Source organism: Salvia miltiorrhiza, chromosome 5 (assembly GCF_028751815.1).
Source record: "Salvia miltiorrhiza cultivar Shanhuang (shh) chromosome 5, IMPLAD_Smil_shh, whole genome shotgun sequence".
In the NCBI taxonomy this organism is placed as follows: Eukaryota; Viridiplantae; Streptophyta; class Magnoliopsida; order Lamiales; family Lamiaceae; genus Salvia; species Salvia miltiorrhiza.
In genome coordinates this window covers 47,143,892-47,169,675 of record NC_080391.1, presented here as the reverse complement: position 1 = coordinate 47,169,675, position 25,784 = coordinate 47,143,892, and the positions used below count along the sequence as shown (strand labels likewise).

The window sequence follows — 25,784 nt, the reverse complement described above, 5'->3', positions numbered from 1 at the left end:
AAAATCACCAGATTTAGAGACTAAATAGGCAATTTAGGAAGTCGAAACGGGTGCTCCATGGTTGGATTTACGAGGCGATCGCGGGGCCCGCGGAAGCTTCCGTGGTTCATCCATGGCTTCCTCTGCCACCTCGCCGCCGCGGAGGCGCCGGAAGCGATGATCAGAAAGAAGAGGAGGAATGCTCGAAAGTTGAACATTTTGGGATTGTTTAGGTTGAGTTGGGAAATTTGGAAGGATTAATAGGGAAGGAATAGCAGGTTTGCTTAGTTTAGAAGTCAACCTGAACACGCACTCTAATATTGATATTGTGATTGCTATTATGTTTTGCTTTGGTGGGTGGTGGAGTTGGGTGTGCGTGTGATGATTCTGATTGGAGTTGGGTAGGGAAATGGATTAGGCGTGAAATGAAATGAATCTCATCCAATTCAAATTGGTGACACGCCGCTCACAAATTATCACAGTCCATGAGAGTGTTTTTTATTTATTTATTTATTATTTTGGTGGTAAGTTCTATGCTACTCAGAAGTTATCCGCACTCTTTGAATAGATATGCGACACATATCTGAAGCCCATTTATCACTTTATTTAAATTTAAATTGTTAAAAGTTAACTTTTGTCTTTGTAATTATTAAGGCAATCGCATGGCCAACAATTTTTGTTCGACAAAAATATTTTTAAATATAAATATATAACTGAATTTATAATTATGAAAAATATTGATTTTAGAAGTATGTGTATTGGGTGAAATTAATATCTGCAAGTTTAATTGAATAAATTTCATTATTTTAAAAGAATTTAAATTTAGGGTTGGTGTTCCTCATTCATCATTTTCCACTATGTTGGTAATGAGATTTGGTACATTTTTTATGACTGACAATAACTATTTTTATTAGGCATATATTAAATTAAAAGGTTAATTATATGTAAATTCAAAAGGTTTTGAATTTTTTACGACTTTCGCACGACCTTTCAATCTGGTGTTGGAATCCATAAACTGTAATAATTTTCTTAATGTTCCCAAAATTAGAAAATTCCCCCAATTTTAAGCTGACATGGACACCGGAATATCCAACGTGGCGATACCGGCCGACTAGAGAAACGAGTCGTTTTGTTTTAACATATACGAAGCCGTTTTGATTTCCAACTACAATTAAAAAATAAATAAATAAATTCCAGGACATGCACTCCCACTGCTCTGTCGTCGCCCTCATTTTTCGGCGATGGCGGAGCCGCCATTGGCAGCAAATCGCGGCCTCCCTCCCTGAATCGTGCCCTAGGCCCCAAATTGCGGCCTTCTTCCTTGAACGCTGTGCAGACTGCGACTGTCTTCATCTCGTGCGCGGCCGCCCTCCCAGGTCGCACAACGTGGCCTCTTCTTCACGACCTTAGATCTGTGGCGCGACGGCCCTAGGGCTTTGATTTGGGGCTAGAGGAGGGAGGGAGGGAGCCCTAGGGTTTCGATTTGGGCGGTGACGTTAGAGATTTGGGGTAGTGGTTGAAGGGAATGATAATGGTGGTGGTTGACGGCGACAGAAATCGCCTGATGAAGTCGCGGTGGCGAGGAGGTTAATCCTCCTTCGATTTGGCGTTACACCGGCACGGGCTTGGAAGCCGGAGCAACCGGTGAACGTTGGAGTGGAAGCAACCTCCGGAATGGCTTGGAAGCCGGAGCGACCGGCGATAGATTCAGGGTGGTGGCAGATGGGTTTGAGAGGTAGTGGTCGAGGGGTTTGGGGGTGGGGGGGAGGTTCAGGGTGTTTGGGGTAGGGATAGGTGATTTTTAATTTTTTTGTAAATTAATTTAGTAACAAATAAGATTGTTAAAAAAATAAAATAATGACATGTCATAGTTAATTGACATATAATTGACATGTCATAGGTGTTTGCCATCCCATGTAATGTCGCCGGATTTTCTAATTTTGGGAACATTAAAAAAAATCCGTTTATTGATTCTTACGTCAAATTGAAAGGTCGTGAGACAGTCGCAAAAAATCCGAAACCTTTTGAATTTACATTAAATTAAATTTAAATATGTATTTTAACTTATTATTGTGTGAAATAGTAATTTTAGATTATTTCTAGTATGTGAAATTAATGTCGGCACATTTTTATTCAATAATTTTCATTATATTTAAAAAACTAAATTTATATATTTTTTTCAAATTTGAAAATACAAACGATTTTTTTAAAGGAAATAGGAACACTTTATTTGATTCAGGCATTTCGTTTTATTTTGACTCTCACTTTTCATTGTTTCTTCTTCTTCTTCTTCCGCATCGTATGGCTTTTGTTCTTCATTTTTCCGTGGCCAGAAAAGGGTAAACTCAGCATTTCGTTTAATATTTCGGTGTATTATCTGAAATCACGGTTCTATTGGTCTTTCGCTTGGGTTCAACATCTTTTATCCTTGAGTTTATTGTTCAATTTTGATATTTTAATTTGTAGTATTTGTGTAATTGTTGTTATGTTTGATTATTTAATTTTTTTTTCCCAGTGAAATAATAATGAAAAGGGTAAAAACTAAGAAAAAGAATATGAAGGACAATGTATCATGTTTGTTAGTACTTAGTAGAATGTAGGCTTGAGTTTTCTATTTTGAATATGTTTTGGTGTTTTATATACACATACATTGCCTTTTTATGTTTTGTTGGCTTATTTGAAATTGTTAGTTCGTTTCTGCTAAACACGGACTGAGTTTGTGGCCTTCAGTCTATCATAGTTGGTGGTGGTGGTTTGGATATGGTTTGAGTGCAACATAAGAGAGTGTAGAGTATTTAGTAATTTTAGATTTTGATTTAATTTTCGTTTACTGATAATATATGGTTTGGGGATGATTTGCTTGTAAATAATTCATTATTTATTTTTGTTTAGGTGTCTCCGTCTCTGGGCGTTGACAAGCGAATTATATTAATGCTATTGAGGAACAATTAGATGTTGAGAATCTTGTTTCGGTCATTTTTTGTGGTTGCTTAACATGCAATTTCAAGGTCAGTTGTTGTTACATTCTGTATAGTAATATCGAGTCGGGTTGTTTAGTACAAGTTGAATACTTTGCGATAAGTGGTTTGAGTTTTTTCGGTTGGTATAAACCTCCGACAGAATCTAATTTTCATAATACTATTTTTGGTGGTCAACGTGTATGTATTTCATTGACATGCTAAGTCAATGGGGGAGAGTGAGTAGCTTTGAAGATAGGTATGCTGGTGGTTTTGTATGGTATGTTGTTGGTTCGTCATACAACGCATAAAAGAATAAAAATACAATATATTCATATTATTGATGACTTAGAATGGTTCGATCGGTTTCCTTGGAGGCTTGTGAGCTATCAATTTTTGGTGACTGTTTCACATAACACGAAAAGGATAGTTCATGAGAAACTTGCCAAAAATGAGAGATGCGCCTTTGATGCATCTGGCTTCACATATGTTCTGCAAGTGTTTGGTTATGAAATCTATCACAGGCTTGCTGTTTTGTGTACCACAAGACCAGAAAATGCTCTAAGTTTGTATCCTTGGATATTGAGATGGTCATCCAATACTTTCTATAAGCATAAGGTTCTAGTGGCCTATTTCAAACCGGAACTTAGAGTTGAATTTGTAAGTAATTTTTGTATTTGAAGTTTGTTTATTTACTTTTTATTTCAACATAAGAAGTAAAAGTATTTTTTTGTTTAAAAAATATGTGCAACATCTGTTGGTGTACGATCAGTTTGAGATGGGAGTTATAGATGCCAGTGGAATAGACTCGGCTGTTGGATGTCTTCACTACAAGAAAATCGATGACAGTAGCTACGTGACAAGCTTAAGTCGATGGAAAGAAGTCAAGGCGCACTGCCTGTCACCGGTGGCAAATATAACTGTTGACGACAACGCGCTATCCTTCACGCTACCACCACAAAGTTTGAAGTTTAAAGAAGAAAAGCTAGAATTCAAGCTTGAAGCTTGAAGAAGAAGAGTTGACGGAAATTGAAGTGCAATGGCAAGGGTAAATTTGTTTTTTTTTTAATTACAAAAAGTGGTTAATTTTTAAGTTTTTTTTATATTAATGAACAATTTTTATTTTTACTACATGAGAATGGATATTTTGATATATACATTGACTCTATTTTCTATCCTTAATTTATCAACCTATTTACAATTTTAACACACATGGTCCACTACAAATTTCTTATTTTATCTTACTATCATAACACTATGATAAAAGTGGACCATGTTTTCCACTCATAATACACTTATTTAACACTTATTAAAACTCGTGACACCAACAATCATGCACACTTTTATAGGAGAGAATGAATATTTTCTTTTGAATTACACTATTAATTCACAACCGCGGTCCAATATATGTATTGGTAAATTATTTCATGTGCAATAATAATTAGCAAATTACATAGGAAAGGGAAATTATATTTTAAAAAATTGATTAGTCTAACTAACTCGACTTAAAAAAATATGTGAAATGACTATTATCAATACTGACAATACATGCATATCGACAATATGGTATACATGGTGGTAAAATTGACTAATTTTTTCTGATTGTTTATGATGAAATTTGATTGTAAGTTGCGATGTGATGCTTATACTTCGTCGTCTTCTTCTTCTAATTGTATATATAGTAGCTCTATATGGGACATGATTCATATATATCTACATCCATTCATTTCAATTCGATAGTTTTCTATATTTAATCACCATAATATTGATAATAGTATATAGGTTATAAAATATAAAATGAAAATGATAAAAAACAAAATCTAGAACAAAACATATAGGACAATAATTCTCTTTTACTATAACTCTTTTCTTCTCATTTAGTGCATCATTATCACAAGTTTAAGCACTATTTATATGTAAAGGTAACTTTTTAATCATTAATGATTACATTCATTAGAGAAGTATTAGGGAATGTAGAGTAAATTATAAACATGGACAGATTCACACATTATCATTCATAACATTTAATCATTTATTAGTTGTCTAAATGTAACTTTTAGGCTGATGATGAGTAAAATGTGGGATTACTAATATTGTGACATGTATATTGTCAGCGTTGAAAATAAGGGCGGGAGCTGACAACGCTGAGGGCTATAAGGTAGTTTCCACCATGGAAAAGGAGACGCGCAACTTTACAGAATTATTCTTATCCACCTCTGAACGGACTCATCGTTGGCAGAAACGACAAAAGGGGGCTGATAACCATTTATGATTACTGATACATGGGTCCCCGCGAGTTATTGGCTAGTACATGAGGGACGTATGTTTAGTATAGGAAAAGACAGAAATACCCTTGATCTAGCCTTCTATATATATGTCATTCCCTTGTATTTCAAAGTTTACGCACTCATCATCAATACAATAGCCTACTTTTCTCTTTCGGATATTTGAAAACAGACGAATATCTTGATTCCGAACCATAGGATTTGAGTCTATTATTCTTTAACTCATCATAGGCTATTCTACAATTACAATATGACTTATAAGTATGGCATTCGAAAAGTGAAAAAATGGTTGCAATAGTATTGAGCTATAGTAAATAATAATAATTATTTTGGACCTCGCCATTACTGGGCCCAATATATCAATTAGATCGGGCCTGAGAAGATATATGGGCTGTTCCATTTCGGCCCGTATAAAAGCCCAAGATAGCATTCGAAAACCCATTTAATTCGTTTCTTTGGGAAAAAGAAAAGAGAGGAAAATAAATCAAAATTAAGGAACATTTAAATTTCCATATACACTCTACATATAAATCTCCTCCTCCTTCATTTTCTCCTTCTCTCTCTAGAGTTTGATACCGGCGAAGCACCACTGTTTCGCGTAGATTGGACGGCGTAACGAATCGATGGCGGCTCTACAGTATCTGGAATCCCTGCGTAATGCGCACCCGGAGCTGACCGAGTGGTACAACACGCTTTCAGATCTGTACCAGAGGAAGCTCTGGCACCAGCTCACGCTCAAGCTCGAGCAATTCGTCACGCTCGCCGTGTTTCAGGTGCCGGAGCAGTTACCTGCATGCAAATTGAGCTTTATTAATAAGAATTGTTGCTACTTTTTCATTTTAATTGTGTTATTTGGGTGGTTGTTTTGCGTTGATTTGGTTTCTGTTTTCTTCCGTATAATGAAATACTGAACCGTACTTTTCATTTGTGTTGGAGAAATTATATTGAGTTTTGTGATGTGGGGACAGGGTTTTGGTGTTAGGGTTTTGCTATTCGTGATGTTTTTAAGGGGATCGATATTTTTGATTGGGTTGATTTCACTCATCTCCTGTCATGGATGTAGTATTTGTATAAAAAGTTTGTATACAATAAACTTGTAAAAAAAATCTGAAAGTTTATCAAAAACCTAGGGAAATTGGCACAATATTAGGGCTACGTATGGAATTGATTTGGTATTCATGTATGTTGACTTAGTGGCTCTACATTTTTGAAATCCCTTCCTTGTATTTCATTCACATAGTCTAAATCCGTTGAGTGAAAAAAATCCTTTTAGCGCGCGTCATTAAATGGATAGTTTTGAACCTAGACTCGATTCAGTAAGACAAGTTGAATCATTATGAATATATTATGTACTTGTTTAAGAGAGTCAATTGGCGAATCTCTGTCCACTGACTTTTATCATTTCCGACTTAGAGAAGCGCTGTCTGACAGCATGGTATTTGCTCCCACTGACTAAATTGGAACTAAGTCAAATAAATTATAGTATCAAGTTTCAAGAGTTCTCTTTTAAGTTCCCAAGAATTCCATTTATGTGTTTCTTGCTTGTCCACTGCTTTGCATGCTATTTCGTTACCAAAGGCTGATGATGGAGTCCTGATACTGCCAAGAGCTCTAAAAGGAAACTGCATGTGTTTTTCCTCACTCTTTTTCTACTTGGTAATGATATAGTTATAGAGTAGAGGTGATTTCGCTAAATACTGAAAGTGCTCGTGAGCTCATGATATGGAAAAAAAATGTGCTTTTGAGTGGTCTTCAGGTGGAGTTGTTCCATGTGCAGTAAATCTTCTTAAATGATAAGATATTTTGAAAGTTCAGATGTTTATTTTACCTAGACAAATCCCAACACTCTTCATTTCTGTGATTGGGTCCCTATATTGTAAAGGTATAGTTTGATATTACAATAAAGGTGTTTTCCTGACATACACGGTATGTGCTTGTGAACTTTGTTGATGGACATGAAATGCATATGCAAGTAGTTGTGTACTTCCATGTACAATCAATTCTTGTAAGCATCAAATTAATCAAAATGTTTTGAAGTCAATTCTTTTATTTGGTCAAAACCCATTTGCTATTTCTATAATTCTCTATTTGGAGACAATTTTTTGGTTTTCCTGTAATATATAATGGTATTTACAAGACACAATATTCCTTTATATAATATTGACACTCGTTTTTAGCTTTATTATATTGCGTAATGTGGCTAAGCATTTCCTATTATTACATAGATTAACTGTTCATTATCATACTTTCCATATAAATGTCATACTAATGGCATGCATAAAAAGGTAGTCAATAGTCCACACTGTAGGAATTTTTTCCTGGGGTAGTCAAGGTTTAAAAAAAGGACAAGTAAAGCTAGGTACATTACTATTTACTCATGTTTCAACTTAATTGAGTTTACAAAAAATGGCACTTGAACTTGGTTTTTTCACTAGTCATGGCTTCAAGCTTTAATTGAGTCTAGTACTTGTTGACTTTGAGTTTCTTGATGCTTTTTTATTTTGATTGATAATACGTTATGAACTATGCTCTAACAAGCATCTAGTTATCCTGATCCAAGCATCAAGTTATGTGATTTCTGCCTCATTGAAATCCATCAGTCTTCTTTGCCTTAGTTAACATGAATCAAACGTTACTAGTCATAGAAATCATATCTGGAAGGGATATCATCCAGAGTTACCTCAGTGTCAGAAGAACTTAATTTATTTTGCTTATGCAGTTATTGTACTGACTGCTTCTCAATTTTTTTTTTCTTCCTGCCTGCACATGGATTTACATGCATTTTGAGTGGATAACTATTCATTCATCTCTTCAAAATTCTTCTTTCGCTTTGTTTTTTATTTTATTTTAATGCCTTTTCTGAAATCCCTGTCATATCTACTTGTGATTTGTATCTAACCCTTCCCTTTCTTTTGCCCTAATTCAGGCTGGGGATTCCCTAATTCAACTGTACCAAAACTTTATAACTGATTTTGAGACAAAGATCAATCTACTCAAGCTTGCCCATTTTGCTGTCATAGTTTCTCGGCAGTATTCAGAGAAAGATGCTGCCATATCATATCTTGAAGGAGTGATAGAGAAGCTCCGTAATACCAGTAAAGTACGGATAGAGGAGCCGATACTTTATATCAATATGCAGATTGGTTTATTGAAGCTTGAGCAGGGAGACCAAAAAGAATGCAAGAAACTTTTAGAAGAGGGAAAGAGCACACTTGACAGCATGACTGACATTGATCCATCTGTGTATGCTAGCTACTATTGGATTTCATCACAATATCATAAAGCTCGTCAAGAATTTGCTGAGTTCTACAGAAGTGCTCTTCTTTATTTAGCTTACACTTCAGTAGAGACGTTGTCAGAATCATTTAAGCTGGTATGTTATTGTTTATTATGTTGGTGTTTGATAATTCATAACATATTCTGATTATGAGCAAGTCTGGCATTATGTTATGGTGGTTGTGCAATTCCAGTTGACATGATAGCCCAAGAATCTTCCATATTAATGTAATTGATGTTGTAGACTATCAATGATTGTTTATAGTGATTTTACTTTTATTGGTTTGATTTTGGTAGCCTGGCTTATACGTAGCCTAAAATGATGTCAAACTATTCATGTTATTGCATGAAGTTGAGTCCATGTTGAGCTTTGAGGGAATATTAGATAGAGCATTTGACATTGGGGGTAGATGGTAGTGGCAGAGTGTGTTGAACATTTGAGGTAGTAAAGACTACTTCAGGGCAGGGATCTTCGTGGGCTGCATGTAGGTTGTCAACTTTGCTTTTCATTGTTGCAACAATTTATATCAACCCCTTCTAAGTTGTTTCATTGAAGTTAAGTGAGGCATGTAGTGGAAATTAATTAATTTCTTTATTTATTTGACATTATATGTTGCTTTGGTGGTTGGGACTAGGAGTTAGGTTCAGTTTTAGTGAAGCTATGTCTTCTGAATTGCTTGAAGAAATTCTGTCGTCTCTATCAGGCATTTTTGCTCACCTTTTAAAGTAAGTAGTTTCAAATCAATATATTCTCTCAACATATTAATTAAAAAACTATATAAGTGATACCTTTCAGGAGATGCATTTATCTGTTTTTAACTAGTGCAATTCCTCTCATGCTTTTGTTGTCCTTTCTTTAATGGGCTTGCCTTGCTCTGTAAGGAGACAATCACTTGCTTTACGTAGATGAGGCTGGTATGTTATGCTTACATGGTCACTGAAAATTCACTTGTACTTTCATTTATGTTTGTTTATTAATTATCAGATTGTGATCATCAGTAATGCATTTCACAGTTTGTATTGTAATTGATGGTCATGTTGTCTTCTCTACTTATTTTATTATAAACACTGTCAATCATAACTAGAATCACATGGAAATACATGCATTTCCTGGTGTTTTCTAATAGTATGTTAGTTGGATGTTCCTACTAATGATGACATTGCTGTTGAATTAACTGTCTTTTTTTGTTTATTAGGATTTGGCATTTGACTTATCTCTATCAGCCTTGTTGGGGGAGAACATCTACAACTTCGGTGAACTTCTTGCTCATCCAATTGTAAGTAATTTGTCAGTCCCGGTTCTGAATTTTTTTTATCAAAGTTTATTTTTTCTGAACATTAGAGGTCATATAAATACATACTTCTAGGAGTCTAGACAATTTTGTGTATATCTAAGTAGCAGTCTAACCGTTTGCTGCTAGGATGTATCCCAATACGCCTGCTGATATTGTTGTGAGTAATTATATGAAGTTTGAGATGAAGTAACATTGGTTAACTAAAAAGATATAGTTGATTATTCTGACATTTGAGATTAATTCTAATTGAAGGAAGAAAGAAAGGAGTTATTACTAATTATGAATTACAATTAGCATATCTTGTGAAGATTTGGTACTGTGATAAAAGTATTTCTAGTTGTTCAATCGTTATGTTCCTTATTCTACTTCTAGCACAAAATACTGCAACAAAACTGCATTCTTTCTAAAAAAATGACTTTTCAAGGTAGATATTTAGCTGGAGAATTCTGCTTTATAATGTATAATCAATTTATGATCTATCTTTTGCTTGATGTTTGGGTTTGGCCATTGAACCAAATCTGAGAGAAAGTACCATGTCTAAGCAGTCTAAATCATCTTCCATTGCATGCACTGCTATGATTATGTGCATTTGCTTCATGCTTTATGATGTATGATGACTTTGGAAACTATTCTAGTTGAATTGCACCTTATTCAGGCTTTATTTGCTTACTTTAAAAGAGGCAGTTCTAAAAGAGAGATCATGTCCTGTTATCTAATTCAGTTATGTTCCAAAATCCAAACATTATGTTAATGAAAAAGACTGGAAAGATCTGAGCATGTGCCATTTTGTCATTTCTTTTCTTGGCACCTGTTTATAAGCTGATAATCTTTCTACTTCCACAATTTCTGCAGATAAAAAGTCTTATGGGGACTAAAGTGGAGTGGCTTTACTATATTCTCGAAGCATTTAACTCTGGTGATTTAGTGCGTTATCAAGAACTGTGTCGTGTACATGGAGCCGCTCTGAGTAGCCAACCAGCATTAGTCCAGAATGAGAAAAAGCTTCTTGAGAAGATCAACATTCTTTGCTTGATGGAGATCATATTCAGGTGAATTTCTTTCTTTATGCCTGTGTGTGCTGCAAAGGTTGCTGGTAGTAATAAGTTACCTTGCATCATACTCTTTTCCTCTAAAGTTAAAGAACACCTTCTACTTGCAGCCGGCCATCAGAAGATAGAACTATCCCGTTGAGTGCTATTGCTGAACGAACAAAACTTACAGTTGAAGATGTGGAGTATCTTCTTATGAAGAGCCTTTCAGTAAGTGGATTCAAATATAAACTTTTTTTATTTCTTATGCTGAACGTCAGTGATGTGATCATAAAGCAGAATAGAATTGTTTGTTATCTGAGATAAGATTTCTGTCCTCACTGTTCAGTCAATAAAAATATTGTATGAGTATATTTGTGAATTATCGTGAGCCTGATAGAGTATCTGTCTTATCCCATCACCCGAGGACAGAACTTTTGTTGCAGATGTCACATCCGAATCCCGGACCATTTCAAAAAATCTTGAGGCCTAGAGAGAGTAATTACTTGTCTAATCTCATTGCAGGTGCATCTGATCGAAGGAATTATCGACCAAGTAGAGGGAACAGTTTATGTGTCGTGGGTGCAACCCAGAGTCTTAGGGATCCCTCAAATCAGGTCGTTGCGTGACCGGCTGGACAATTGGGTGGACAAAGTACACACTGCTTTGTTATCCGTTGAGGCTGAGACACCTGATCTAGTTGCAGCATGATCTTCTTAACTCTTATTCCTTGGATTTCTTCTGACAATGCTTTTAGTAGGTCAAATCTGTTGCTTCCACCGGAAACAAATCAGTTGTTGGCCGCTGTGTACGGTTGTCTTGCAATGCCTGTATTTCTTTTCCCTTTTAAGGCAGATCTCTTCCTTGATGCGACTGAATATCTGTTTCCATGCCAGAACACCATACTTGTAATACTCATATTACTTTTTGCTAAATCCTTCTATTGAACAGGATCATTGAAATTTTTATCTGCTCGTTATATTCATCGTTATTGTTGATTCATGATATTCCAGCACAAGATACATAGGCACCATTTCCGGCATCATTGTGCAGTAATTAAACGTGCATGACTTGTCTGGCCTAACGATAGACTCCGGCCAATGTGTGTGTTATGGTTAGAAAGCTATTTTATGAATTTTTTAGTAGTTTCTTGAATTCGATGGTGATTTTTTTGTGCCTAGAGTTTTTATGCGTTGATATCTATTCAGAATTCTGATGCTGAAATTAAAGAAGAGATTTTTTAGTAGTGATTACAGTTTTGTTTGGTCGACGAAGGTAGATGGTAGTAGAATTCAGCTTCGAATAGCATCACAAATTTTGATGCAAGGAATGGTATGATATACTGTTGTATCGCCGGTGTTGATTTTATGAAAATGCTTAAAATTTTATCTTGAGACCACATTGGAATTGAATTCACTGGGGCACAAAGGTCAAATTGAAAAATGTTCTTTAGTTATTTATTGAGAGCATGAAATTGTAATTTAGTACATTACTTGAAATGTAAATTATTTACGTTATTTTACATTTTAGGCTCAATTCAATTGCAGCATTAGCACCACGACCAATTTCAACATCCAAGCCACCAATAAAAATTTGTTGGATGAATGTGTGACGATTGACAGAAGCTTTCCAGATATCCATAGCAATTGTTAGTAACGAAGTTAGGGATTCATTTGCACCATTTAAAAGCTATTTTAGATGGAAACAATAGAGTATGTTTCTCTTCTTTTTGTGAGCAGATAAGAAGTTATGCCAAAATATTGAACCATCGATATCAATATATTTTATACCTATAATATGCCCAACTTCGGCAAGCACCACATTATTTCACTATAAGAACTTCACTCGCCACATATCTATCTTCCACCACTAATTCTACACGAACCAAATAAAAGACATAACTATGAACTTCGTCACAACACCAATCATACACCTATACTTTGTAAAAATTGCATCACTTCGCCACCTGTTATAGAAGAAGACATGCATCAGATGGGCAGTACTGGGCGGCTTTCAGCGTTGTATATTCCCTCAATCAAGGCGATAAACACCCAGATTATGAGAATGCCTATAACAGCAGTCCGTATTGTTTGACTGCAGTTATTTTCCATCATCATATCATACCGAGCAGTTGGTTCCACTAAAGGCAACTCCTCACTGTAGACAACATCTGAAACCGGCTCTGTGGTGCTTGTCCGCCTCTCTGTAATTTGGCATAAAACGCCGGCCCCTTGAAGCTTAGCACATCTCGTGCAAGTGCATTGTCCGCCAAGATATGAAGGAACACTTTGAAAACGTTCAGAGAGAACCTTCTGATAAGAATCCCCTTCGATACTCAGTTTCTGCTTAGTTGTCGGTTTGAGAACCTGATGTAAGGGCATACGAGGTTTAGGATAAACGAAATCAAATGCTGGAGTTTGTCAATACTAGTATGATGATTGCACCAGAATATATACATTATATATGAAGTATGATGATAGTTATGAAGTTTGGTTCAGTAGCTTACTTGTATGAATGTTTGGGCAATAACACGGACGACTGAAGGAAGCCGGATGACAACTAAAACACCCAAAACATTAGGAAAGTGATCTTGCAAAATGTTGCAGCAGTGTTTCAGTATTTTCACGGGAATCCTCAGTGGTGACAGCCCTTGACAATCCACTAGAACAGTAATTTGACGATTTTCTCCATCCACCAAGTGCAGGACACCATGCTCCACCTGAGATACTTCATTTACAACACCCCGTGAGTTGAGCATGCTTTATAGCCTATAGGAGCAGCTGCTTTAAGCATGTACTCACTCAAAACATATTATATATAATACGATAGATATAAGTTGAATAAATTAACAATTGTGTTACATAAATCACATAGACAATCCTCATCAATAGAACTAAAGTTCAAATGTCCATGAAAGATTATATTTTACAGTTATTAATGGCAACATGTGTAGTATTCTTGTCGTGTTCACATGCATTCCTCTTCAGTTGGTTACAAGATTCTTCTGCTAATTATCATAGAGCTACACCTTGCAATATTAGATGATTGCAAAAAATCTCAAGTGCTCCTAGAATTTACTGAACGAATCAAGTGGGAAGACAAAGTCAAAAAGAAATTCAAGCATTGTGCCATAGTGTTTCTTCGACTTTCCCACCACAAAGGACATGATCCTGACATGAGAACTTCAACAAAAACAAAAATGTGCACAACTTAGACTAGATGCAGAAGAGCTTACCAAGAGCCTGGATAAAGCGAGGTCTATCATGAGATGGCAATCGGACACAAGCAAGGCCAAGTCGGACAACGAGACATGGTCTATGATTCACATCTAGTCCATGCCAGAAGATCAAATTTGACCACAACTCAAGTTCCTCTCCAGAGAGAATTCTGTAAGTCTCCCTCCATTTTATCGTCTTCTTTATAGATGATAGCAAGGTCGAGAAATCACCATCTGCAGCTACATAAAATCTCTGCAGTTCCTCTAGGTTGATTCTGTACAGACATGTATATGTGATATGTCATGCTCCAAAGGGCAGAATAATATAAAAAAGCATAAATGTATTGGATGGTTTATGTGGAAACAAAGAAAAGGACGTTTATTGTGTTAGAATTTAGATAACCGATCACATTTTCCCAGTGATTTCAGTTTCTTCGCAAATACTGCTGCACTTGAAGGACTAGAAGTTAGAACACCAAATCTTATTATATCAGATGCAAGTAGGATCATCTAACTAGCAGAAATTCATTAACAGAATCTGAGTGAATTATTTGGTAACCTAAAAACCAAAAGGACTAGAAGGAACCCATTTGTTCTTTTCTTCTTCTTCTTCTTTTTTCCCCTTCTTTTAGATAAGAACCAAAAATAAAAAATAAAAATAGTATAGATGGTGTGCTGCTGTAATTAAAGGACCGAGTCATCCCTTAAAATTAAAGATAATTAAGATACAACTCTGGTCTCTAATTAAGTCCGATACCAAAATGGATTTAAATTCTGTATGATGCGAAACCCACTGTCTACCCTAAACTTTATTCCAGTCCCAGACAACACGTTCCTACAGGTCTCAAAGGTCCATCTATTCCTTTCAGTCCAGTTAGACCAACATGAAGCCAGGCCATTAACCCCCTATAGCACTTGCCTTTCTGCTGATAAGCCTCCAAGATTAGATAAAAACAAATCAGTAACCGACCACGGCAAGTTTCTGTACTCTCAAGCATTTAATGCTATGAAAACAAGCAGAGTGTGAGAGAAAGAGAAACATGGATGTGAAAACACTGAATTTGAGGTATCAGAGGAAGAGCCATAAATTTGAAATAGACTTTCAATTAATTTCTTTCTACAGCTCCTCACTATATAATTCATAACTAAAATTCACCTTTCAGGCAAAGTAATACCCTGAGTTTCAAGCTCGTGGCAAAGGTGGTTAGCCCAGTCTGTAGACAAAAGGCCTTCACGATTTTCACCACCAATTCTGTAAGTGGAAGAAAGAGATGGAGAAAGTGACCAAAAAGAAAAAATAACAAAGAAAACATAAGTAACATATATCTGATTTTTCCAAAAAAACTTAATAGAAACTCCCCATGACTGTACTTTAAGGCCTAGAAAGCCAGTGTGACTGTGTAAGAAGTCAAGACCATACAATATTTCTACTGTGCACTCATTCTATATTGAGAACATATTAAAAAGGCTAGTGGAGACTCCTTAACAAAGGATTCACTATTACAAGAGAAAAACTCATAAAAGTGAAAGTCAAACAACCTAGTTAGCCTAGGGAGCAGATAGCAGCCAAGATAGTATAAAAGGAGACTGACACATGAAATGAAGGCCAAAAGAAGTTTATACACATCAAATTCAGAAGAAACGTGATAAGCATGAGTATGATAAGCATACAATCTAAGCCAAATCGAAGGAGAATAACCTGAAAGCAGAACACAGGGATATCTTTATCTTATGAGACTAAAGACAAGACAAAGGTATAACATCATTCAAGAAATGTGCTATGTTTTGCTGGAACCATTTCAGTTATCTTCCTAGAAAGCTAGAACCAATTTCCGTCTTTCATTTCTTTTAGAACAATTATCTCATGTATCTTCTCCAGGCAAACTAAAAGAAACTATCACATTATTTTTAGCAAAATAGATGTAAATACGAGCCATAAACTATAGCATGTACCTCATGTTCTGATTACACTCTAAAGATGGGGGTCCTGAAAGATTTTCTGAACCTAATTGAGAATCATCATGGCTAGGAGAATTTTCAGCATCGTCCAAGTCCAAAGTGCTGCACTCTGAATGGTCGTATAGAGCATTTGCAATAGAGAGAACCAATAATGGCCGTGATATCATCTAAAGGCCCAGATACGTTCCAACATGTGAAGTAAGTAAATACCGAAATTAGGAACTGTATATAAAAATTTCAAAACATACACAACTCCAATGCTTGGCTAAGCATATAGCAAGTAAGCTAATATCACTACCTTACTCATTGATCCTAACTTGTCTAAAAACTAAAATTTTCATATTTAGCATAAATTGTCACTAAAAGGGACTGTTGTAGGGGTTGGGGTGGTGATGATGCAAAACAAATTTGTATTATAAGAAATACTAATGGAATTGAAGGAATGCAATTAACATGATAATAAAACTGAGGAGAAGATGTTTAAGACCTTTCTACTGAAGGATGACCTGAAAGAAACCCTTGAACGATTTTTCTAGCAGAAATTTGAACATGGACAAGCAGGCTTAAATTGGATTTTATAAAGGACTCCTATATTTGTAGAGACGACGGATGCTTCTCCAGGTGTAGCACCAAGTCCATACATATCTAGTTAAGTTGAACATGTATGGGTCAACACCTTGAGTCAGTTAATATTTGCCAGTTTGGTTCAAACATTGAACATTAGACCACACCTTTCAGTTGAGGACCTACCTGCATTCCATGGACCAAGAAGCCAAAAGGTTTCCAGCGCTGAACCCATTTGAATGGGGGACAACAAAGTACTTGTAACCCTTGCAGTCCAGTCCAGAGAACTGGGCATTTGGCCCTCGATAACCTCCGCACAGTCTCTAATGCAATCGTTTTAGCAAGAAAAGTTGCCACCTGAACACCAGTTCCCTTTCCAATTTCCCACTTATGTGATGTTATTGGTCTTAAAGACTGATTTAAAACGGATTTAGGGCCAGAAGCAATCGAAGGCCTTCGTGACACATTTTTATTATTGACAACATTGGCCATGCTAGACAACCTCTGCGAGCCAATATTGTCACTGTACTCACTAATTAAAATAACTGGATGGAACAAACTCTTTCAGATCAAACAAGAAATTGCAGAGATGCTTTTGTCTTGTGGGGATAAGAACAAGAGCAGATAACAATCAGAATTATTTGAGAGCTTGAATATCACATCTTCAGGTGATGACAATCTTGTAACGGAAACAAGAAAACTTTATGGATCCAAATCTTAGGATTTCAAAACATAGTTGCTCAATCCTGTCGATGAAGCTCCTCTTGGAGTCAAATTGGAATAAGAATAAATAAGAAGATAGAACCTGCAAGAGTGAGCAAACTAGCCGTGAACCACTTTACAAATATGACAGAAAACATCATTCATACAGATTTATCCAAGTTCCATTAACAGGCTGAGCAAAATAATTTCAAACCAAGAGAATTCTGACCTCCAAATATAAGAAAAACGGAAAAGCAAGAAGCACAAATATAATTATTATACTGATAAAGAATACTATTATGACCCAATAGATAAAGAAGGTGGTATGGCAACAGAAAGATTAAGTAAAAGTATTTTAAATTATTGATTCATAACCACTCAGTACGAACTGCAATAGCGTTGTCTATATAATCACGATGAAAAAGAAAAAAATACCATGATGCCGACATATGCAGATGAAAGAACTAGTTGACATCTGCATTCATGGAGAGGCACAATGGAAATGTTAATCCTATGTTACACTACAACACATGATGGAGTTGCCCAAAAATAAACCTATAAAAATTTCTTTGGAATAGTTGAACTTTCTTGGAAAGAAGAATGCATGAACCACCAATCATGAGATGTCATGATAATACCAACAAGGACCAACCTGCAAGATGACTACTGAAAATTTATGGCCTAAATAAACTGGTGAATTTTGAGCTGATCAAATACTTCCATGCAGAAATTCTGAAACAAACTATCTGATTGCAATGGCAAGCTCATAAGACACTGCTAGAATCTTATTTAACAAAGGTAAGACTTAAAATATGATAGCCAAAAGATCTTCCTTTTACTCAGCAATACTATCCACCAGAAGAATTTATCCTAATAATGGCGATTACCCCAGCTCAAGCACTATGTGCTTGCAAATCATACCACTTACTTGCTTACCAATTTCAGATTTAGATCATAAATTGAAAAACCAGACAACCCAAAGCTCGAACAGAAAATGATCAGGCAGTAGGACCAGTTGCAAAATCCTTAAATAGTAAAATTCAGTAAACACACAGAAACACCACGCGAACAAATATCAAGACATCCAATTGAGACCGAGGATCGTTCCAAATACACACACACATCACCCAATTACCAAAAGGAATTCTCAAATTCTGCAAAGCAATTAAGATCACATACGATGGCAAGAAATTAACAAAGAAGCACCGGAAAAGAGAGAATGAATGCAAAGCTTACACATGGGAAAGCGGAGAAAAATCAATGAAAGAGGAATAGAGAGAGAAGGCGAAGAAAGTAGAAACGCAGAAGGTTTCAGAATTGTTGAGGACGGTGGGGTGGGGTGGGGTGGGGTGGGGTGAGGTTGGTTACAGTTGGGAAGCTGCTACTTATTTCGGCGCAGTTCCGTCACGTGCGACTTAACAATTTCGCGTATATTATGGAGTAAATTATATTTTCGGAGTGAAATACTATGTATTTTGATTTATAGTATTCAATTATGTTTAATGGAAAATTGATTCTATGCATCTCATAGGTTTGTGTCCTAATATTAGGGTCGTTCTATCGCGCGGAAGTTTCAATACAACTCCCCGTTAAGATCTTGCCACGTTGCAAGCATTTTTTATTCGAGTAAAACTTTTTTTTAATGCAGAAAATAGCTAAACCTTGGTTGCTTTTTCCAACCATTGTTATACGCTTATCGAGAGCCGATTTTCTCTCATTGCATTTTACATTTCCACCCCTCCTTCTATTGGTTTTTTAAGGCTACATGGGTTGGCTTTGAGGGGGCTGGAGGGGTCGTTTGTGAGGGGTTTTTTAAAACTACATAAAGCGTGTGAATGGTTTTCACGATTTCATATTCTAGCCGATTTAATTGCATTTTACTTTTCTACCCCTCCTTTTTTTTTAACAATAATGGCCGAAGGGGTCGGCTTTGAGGGGGTTGAAGGGGTTGGCTTTGAGGGTTTTTTAATACTACATAAAGCGTGTGAATGGTTTTGACGATTTCACATTCTACACGATTTAATGCTCCCCGTCTTCTTCATTTAGAGCCGACCGTGAATTTTCTCTGCAACATGGTGCCCGTCATAATTTTGGTCTTGGCCGGCCACATGTTCCCGTCCATTTTTCCAGTCGGTCACGCCTCAGTGGCTCACAGCACCTCTTAAAATTTTTTCTGGACTATTTAATGAAGCAGTTTAAGTAGCTCTCGTATTTCTGTGTTGACCTTTAATTGTTCTTCCTCCTTCCGATGACACCAACCGAAGCACTCATGCAGTAATGGTATTTGAGAAGAAACCATTAACTCTTTAGAATTATTATTTACCATATCAATAATGCAATTTGGACAAAATTTGGCCGGACAAAATATAGTTAAATACTTTATAAAATAAATTTATTTATAAATTTTGGTTCAAAATAAAATAGGATTTTGCTAGTTTTATTGTTTTCTTTATATTAATATTTTTTTGTAATATTTTAACAATCTTTTTAATTATTTATAAAGTACATGCACAAACTACAAATAAAATAACAAAAAAGAAAAAAAATGTTAAAAAATTACGAAAAAACTAAAATATGGAGAAAATAATAAAACTAACTAAATCCTTTTAAACTTGAATCAAAATTTATAAACTCATCAATTTTTTTTTTTAAATTAAACTTAATTTTGTCCGGACAAATTTTGTCCAAATAGCACTTTCAATTAATGGACGCCTTTTTCCGATTTTACGATACGGTACATTCAATATATGACGCGTCTTTTGTAACGTGTGAGTTAATTAAATCAATAATGCTATTTGGAAATTATGTCGAATGTATGGACGCGTTTTTTAAAATAATCGATCAATTAATTTATGTCCATTAGTGGGGTCGCATAGGTGCATAACCCTCTGAGTCTGAGAAGATGTGCCTATTTAATAGCCTATCAGCAGAACTATTTTATTACTTCTCTATCTTAACACACCGTCTATCTAGTAATGGCGATGCAAAATGGAAGAGCATGGACCAAGCACGAAGAAGAAGAGTTGTTAAGTATACTCCACTATGTTGCAACAGATTACGACCCAAATATGGGGAATCCCTCTTTCATGAGCGGTGTCATTGATGAAATCGAACATGCAATTGGCTGGTTGGTTCAACAGCGTCTGCGAGCAACTCGGGCGGATATCATCTCTAAGGTGCGATTCCACATAGAACGATGGACCAGCTTCCAAAGGTACCTTGCCCGTGAGGACATCCTTAGATACGACAAAGAAAGCAACGAAGTCATTGTGTGCCCAATGAAATTCACGATGGAAACTGTAAGTAATGTTATTGTCATATTAGTGCTGATATTTTCTTATTATTGAAATGTATTATTATTTGTTTGTATATACAGGAGACGGAGGAGGAAGCAAGTTTCAGGCTGAATGGGTTTCCGGACTATGCATGCATGGAGCAGATCATGGAAGCTCATGGAATCGAATCTGTGCCATGGGACCTAGTGGTTTGAAGGACTGTTATTCGTAGTTTATGAACTATTTATGTTTTTCTCTAAATGATGGACAATTTATGTTATATTCTTGAATACTTTATGTATGTATTAATTAAAATAGTCGTATTGTAATATATTCCCTCCTATTCAAATTGTTGGGAACCTTAACATTTTTATCAACGTATTCTCTTCTATTCCATGCCTATAGCTCCCTTGTACTATCAACTCAAATTAATTTTCCTCCAACTCAAATTTAATATTAGATGAGAAAGAAAAGAGTTTAAAATTATTTAAGGCCATTATCTTAGGTCTATTTGCAAAAAATAGGCCACTATTTTTCGGACTTGCAAAAATAGGCCAATTATTTTAATTTTTAGCATTTTTAGGCCACATTTGAGCTCAATTCAGCATTTATAGGCCATTTTTTGGGGTCAAAATGTGGTCCAAAATAGCCTGATTGGGTACACATGTGGCCTAAAAATACCAAAAACTAAAATAATTGGCCTATTTTTGCAAGTCCGAAAAATAGTGATCTATTTTTGCAAATAGCCCTAAGATAATGGCCTTAAATAAATTTAAACTCGAAAGAAAATGTACTAGCATTTAAACATCCAACTACTACACAACCGTGCTTAACCCTCCCACGACATCCCACAATACTAAAAACAAAATGAAACTCCATCCCACAAAAGTATACGATTACTTCACCACATCCCGACCAAGAAGATCACTGATCAAGGGCACACTGCGCTATGAGCAAGTGGAAATTGGCGGCTGCAATCTCCCGGTTAAAAAATAGCTCCGCCATCTTACAATAATTTGTAAGGGGAAAGTAACGCATAAATCTGATGTTCGGAGGCTCCTGCGAAAACTCAGAAAACAATAGGAATCAATGGTTCAGTAATTACAAAACTTCAAAAAGTACGTAAAAACCCTAATTCATTACCATCCTGACATTCCTGAATAGGAAATACGAAAGGCTGGCTTTAATGGTGTGATTATGCATGTCATACTTTATTTCGGGAGCATGGATCAACCACCGGAACTTCTCGCACCTACAACCAAGTCGAAGATCTTGTTGACGACTTCGCTCCGGGTTTTGGGTAGGGAATTGGGGATGCCAATGTGGATAAGTGGGCATATATCCATTACAAACTTAAAGAGCAAGTGGGTATCAATCCTTATGACATATTTGGCTTTTTCGTTGAGAAGATTGACTAGATGAAATTCTTCTGCAAAAGACCACAGATTCGTAGCAAGGATTGTCGGGTATCTTGGAATGGGGATGTCGGGGTAATTGGCACGGATGATCGGGTATTTTGGAATGGGGATGTCTTCCATCGTTCTGAGATTGGGAAGAAGATGAAAAGGTTTAGAGAAGAGATTGGAGAGAAGAAGAAAAGGTTTGTTGTGAATACATGCATAACTAAACGGTATAAATAGCGGGAAAAATAATGAGATCAATGATTCCTTATTTGGTATGCTAAAAAAAAAAGATTATTCCTTATTTGGCATTTAAGTCTTAGTATTAAATTAACAAGTTTGCATGTAGAGTTTATTGTATGCATTTAAATCGACTTGTCTTTTATTTTCTTTTTTCTGTATGATCCTTATTTGGTATGATAAAAAAAAAGATTATTCCTGTTTTGGCATTTAAGTATTTGTATTAAATTAACAAGTTTGCATGTACATTTTGTTGTATGCATTTAAATCGACTTGTCTGTTATTTTCTTTTTTCTTTATGATCCTTATTTGGTATGCTAAAAAAAAATGATTCCTTATTTCGCATTTAAGTATGTGTATTAATTTAACAACTTGTCTTCTATTTTCTTTTTTGTTTATGACTATATATAAGCTTCTTTTGTACTATCATACTTATTTTTGGTTGGATGAAGAATACATTTTTTTTTGTGCGCTACTAGAATCACATCTGAATTACGTACTTTTTTTTATTTATATATGATTATGGGTACACCCGGGTGTATACCGTACAACCGAGTTACACATTTACTTTAACTTTGTTCTGCATCCTAATTTGAACTAATATTTTGACCCAACCCATATAAATACGATACACCTTCCTGTACCCAAGATTTTGTGTACATGAAGTCGACATCTGCATCTCTTCTTCCACCAAATTTATGAATAGGCCGGTTGGATGAAGTTATTCAACATTAAGCGCATAGGGTTGGGCGTGCACTTATTAACACACAATCTTGGATAGAACTAGGTGTACGGTAGTTCTTGAGTTGACCCGCACCAAAAATATTATTATTTATGTGTGAGTTGGGTAACGATATTGATTAAAATTAGGATACGAGTCAAAGTTTAAGTGAAGGTGTAATCCGCTAGCTTGTATACTACGGGCCAAAGTTTAAGTGAAGGTGTATCCCGCTAACTTGTATACTTTTGTGATGACTTCAGTGTACCATGCAAACATCCGAAGTATTTTTACTTTTGTGATGCCATGCCAACATCCGTATTAATATTTTTCGTCAATACTATGTACCATGCAAACATCTGTAGTATTTTTCGTCAATATTATTTCTAAAATTATTAATTACTGGGGATTGGTAATTGAAGTTTCGAATTACAAGAGTTTTGCAATTATTTTTAATTATTAAAGCACAAGATTTTTCGGATACGAACATAATACTTAGATGCAATCCCCCTAATAAAACATTACATTTAAAACTAAATTACTTCCCAACAACAAAACATTACATCAAAAACTTAAACAAAAAATTAATAGTGCCATCCATATTCAATGATTTTCACCGGCCACGGTCTGCGACTTGGCCGTGTACATGGTTCGCCAATCCATCGTCGATCCATGTCGGAGAGGGCTGAAAGCACCCACTCAAAATCAAGACTTTCTAAACCTCTGACATATAAAATCTCATATAGCAATACAAAATGAGCAAAACCCACACGCCTAAATTTCTTATTCCTATCGCTTTCCTGTGACAAAAAATTAAAAAGGCCAAAATTAATTAGAATGAACAAACAACTGCAATTACTAAAACAAAAGCTATCACAAAAAAAAATTTCTGACCTCTGTCTGAAGCCCCTCGAAATATTCATGGGTCACCGTAATTTTATTTTGTCGATACGTCATACTCGACCCCGGATGATTGGGCAAAGAAATTGAAAGCATCAAAATCGTCCGCCAAGTCGTGTAATTTCAATAGTATATCAGACGTAGCTATTTCAGCACCATAATAACGAGCAAAATCCGAAGATAACTTCCTTACCAAATTTATCATATAATATGCATTCGACAAGTCTGTTTCCTTCACTTTCGTGTGTAGCCAAGTAACGAGGTATTTCACCTCGCCGGAACTCCATTCTTTACGACGAATGTCATCGTACGGACTCTTCATTGGAAAGTACACCATTTTAATTTAGTACTCCTCGATCGATCTTATTGTTTTTCTTAATATAAATTTCCTCATTTGAGCACTTTCTTAATATAAATTTATGAATCCTCTATTTGCATTTTCATCGATGCTTACGATGACAAGATGCATGCCGAAAGGTGTATTAAATTTACCATGACGTCTCTGAATCAAATTATGAGGTCTAGTTATAGCCAACTAAGCAAATATATTTAGGTCATCTTTTTTAGCACTTCACTCAAGATTGCATGGTGGAGCACTTAAGTGTGTATTAATTTGGGAAGATTGCATGCAATCTTCTCAACTACCATGGTTCCAACTTCCAAGTGAATGCGGATCACTTTATTTAATGTACAAGATTGCTTGCAGAATATTCATTCATTTTCGTATACATACATTCCTAAAAGTCCAAGACTCATTTAGAATTTAGCCGACCGTGTGTCTGGCGCAGCAGAGCGGAGAACCCGTGTGTAATTTATTCATTCTTTTCAATATATTTCTTCAATAAATACCAAGAATAATATTAGAAATTTTGGAATATTATATTCTGTTATATAATAATATTTGCGAAGTCATTTTTATGTCTTCTGGAATAATTTTTTTGTTTAAAGAACAATTTTTTATATATTTAATTAAAAAAAAGGAACATATTCCTTTTTTTCAAAAAAAAGGAATATAGTATGTAGTATTTATGCTTATATCTATTATTTTAAAAATATTTTTTATAAAAATAAAATTTATTATAATACTATGAATTAGGTATATTGAAGTTTTATTTCAAAAGATTAAAATTTTTAAAAAGTATATATCATGACTTTGAATTTATCAACCAATTATTAGCCAATAAAAATGAAATTAAATGATAAAAAATAATTATATACCCTAAATTGATGGAATAAACCCTAGTTAATAATCACAAAATTAAACTAAAGCATATAAAGTTGAAATTGAAGAAAATATACATAAGAAATTAAATAAAATTGAAAATGGAACACAAAGTGAGACATAAAGTGTGGTACATTGAATCTCATTCCCCAAAAAAAATAACTGAAGATTAATTAGTAACGAATTCCACGTTAAAATGGTCCACAGAAAATTCAGAGAGGTGTTGTAAGCGTAACCGACCGGAAAAGTTGACGGGAATATGTGCCCGAGCATCACGCCAAATTAATGACCGGCACCATGTTGCAGATAAAATTCACGGTCGGCTAAATTCTAACTGAGTTCTAAAGGTTTAGGATAGTAATTCGACACACTTTAATATCAATAATGCTATTTGGACAAAATTTGTCCGGACAAAATATGATGAAATACTTTATAAAATAAATTTAATTTGGAACAAATCTTGTACATTAATTAAAGTGATCGACATTCACTTGGAACCTTGGTAGTTGAGGTCTTATATCAATTTTGAAGTAGATGCCGAATCTTGCATGCAATCTTGTCATGAATTTAAAACACAATTAAATGCTCCACCGTCCAATCTAAATTACAGTGCTACAAAATGATGACCTAAATCTTTTGCGTAGTTGGATATAACTACAACTCATAATTTGATTCAGAGACGTCAATCAAAAATAAAGTAAGGGAATTGTCACTTTATCTTCCTCTGCTTCGAAACTACAACTCTTCACAGGTGACATGGAAATTGG

The 25,784-nt window shown here is 35.3% G+C and overlaps 2 protein-coding genes and 1 long non-coding RNA gene across 4 annotated transcripts; 2 read left to right on the top strand and 1 right to left on the bottom strand.

Moving 5' to 3' along the window:
- Positions 1–5,670: 5,670 nt before the first annotated feature.
- Positions 5,671–11,788, top strand: LOC131024602 (26S proteasome non-ATPase regulatory subunit 13 homolog B). The gene is made up of 6 exons (XM_057954110.1): positions 5,671–5,994; positions 8,148–8,594; positions 9,694–9,774; positions 10,645–10,841; positions 10,952–11,051; positions 11,346–11,788. The coding sequence occupies exons 1-6, from the start codon at positions 5,845–5,847 to the stop codon at positions 11,529–11,531; spliced, it is 1,161 nt and encodes a 386-aa protein (XP_057810093.1). The 5' UTR covers positions 5,671–5,844; the 3' UTR covers positions 11,532–11,788.
- Positions 11,789–12,580: 792 nt separating this feature from the next.
- Positions 12,581–18,679, bottom strand: LOC131024600 (uncharacterized). 2 transcript variants are annotated; one of them, XM_057954109.1, is made up of 7 exons: positions 18,499–18,679; positions 16,747–17,365; positions 15,991–16,163; positions 15,194–15,289; positions 14,056–14,312; positions 13,327–13,547; positions 12,581–13,186 (listed from the first exon to the last, which is right to left on the bottom strand). In XM_057954109.1, the coding sequence occupies exons 2-7, from the start codon at positions 17,050–17,052 to the stop codon at positions 12,809–12,811; spliced, it is 1,431 nt and encodes a 476-aa protein (XP_057810092.1). In that variant the 5' UTR covers positions 17,053–17,365; positions 18,499–18,679; the 3' UTR covers positions 12,581–12,808. The 2 variants fall into 2 exon arrangements, with proteins under 2 accessions (XP_057810092.1, XP_057810091.1); XM_057954108.1 differs by having other exon boundaries at positions 18,442–18,618.
- Positions 18,680–18,818: 139 nt separating this feature from the next.
- On the top strand, positions 18,819–20,854 carry LOC131024599 (uncharacterized). Its single transcript, XR_009101947.1, has 2 exons — positions 18,819–19,542; positions 20,236–20,854. It is a non-coding gene; the product is annotated as an uncharacterized LOC131024599 (long non-coding RNA).
- Positions 20,855–25,784: the final 4,930 nt, after the last annotated feature.

Coding starts and splice junctions, on each gene's coding strand:
- LOC131024602 (XM_057954110.1), top strand. CDS start 5,845: ATGGCGGCTCTACAGTATCTGGAATCCCTGCGTAATGCGCACCCGGAG. Junction 5,995..8,147: donor TCACGCTCGCCGTGTTTCAG/GTGCCGGAGCAG, acceptor GCCCTAATTCAG/GCTGGGGATTCCCTAATTCA. Junction 10,842..10,951: donor TTGATGGAGATCATATTCAG/GTGAATTTCTTT, acceptor TTCTACTTGCAG/CCGGCCATCAGAAGATAGAA.
- LOC131024600 (XM_057954109.1), bottom strand. CDS start 17,052: ATGGCCAATGTTGTCAATAATAAAAATGTGTCACGAAGGCCTTCGATT. Junction 14,313..15,193: donor GGTATTACTTTGCCTGAAAG/GTGAATTTTAGT, acceptor ATGTCTGTACAG/AATCAACCTAGAGGAACTGC. Junction 13,187..13,326: donor TTGCCCAAACATTCATACAA/GTAAGCTACTGA, acceptor CCCTTACATCAG/GTTCTCAAACCGACAACTAA.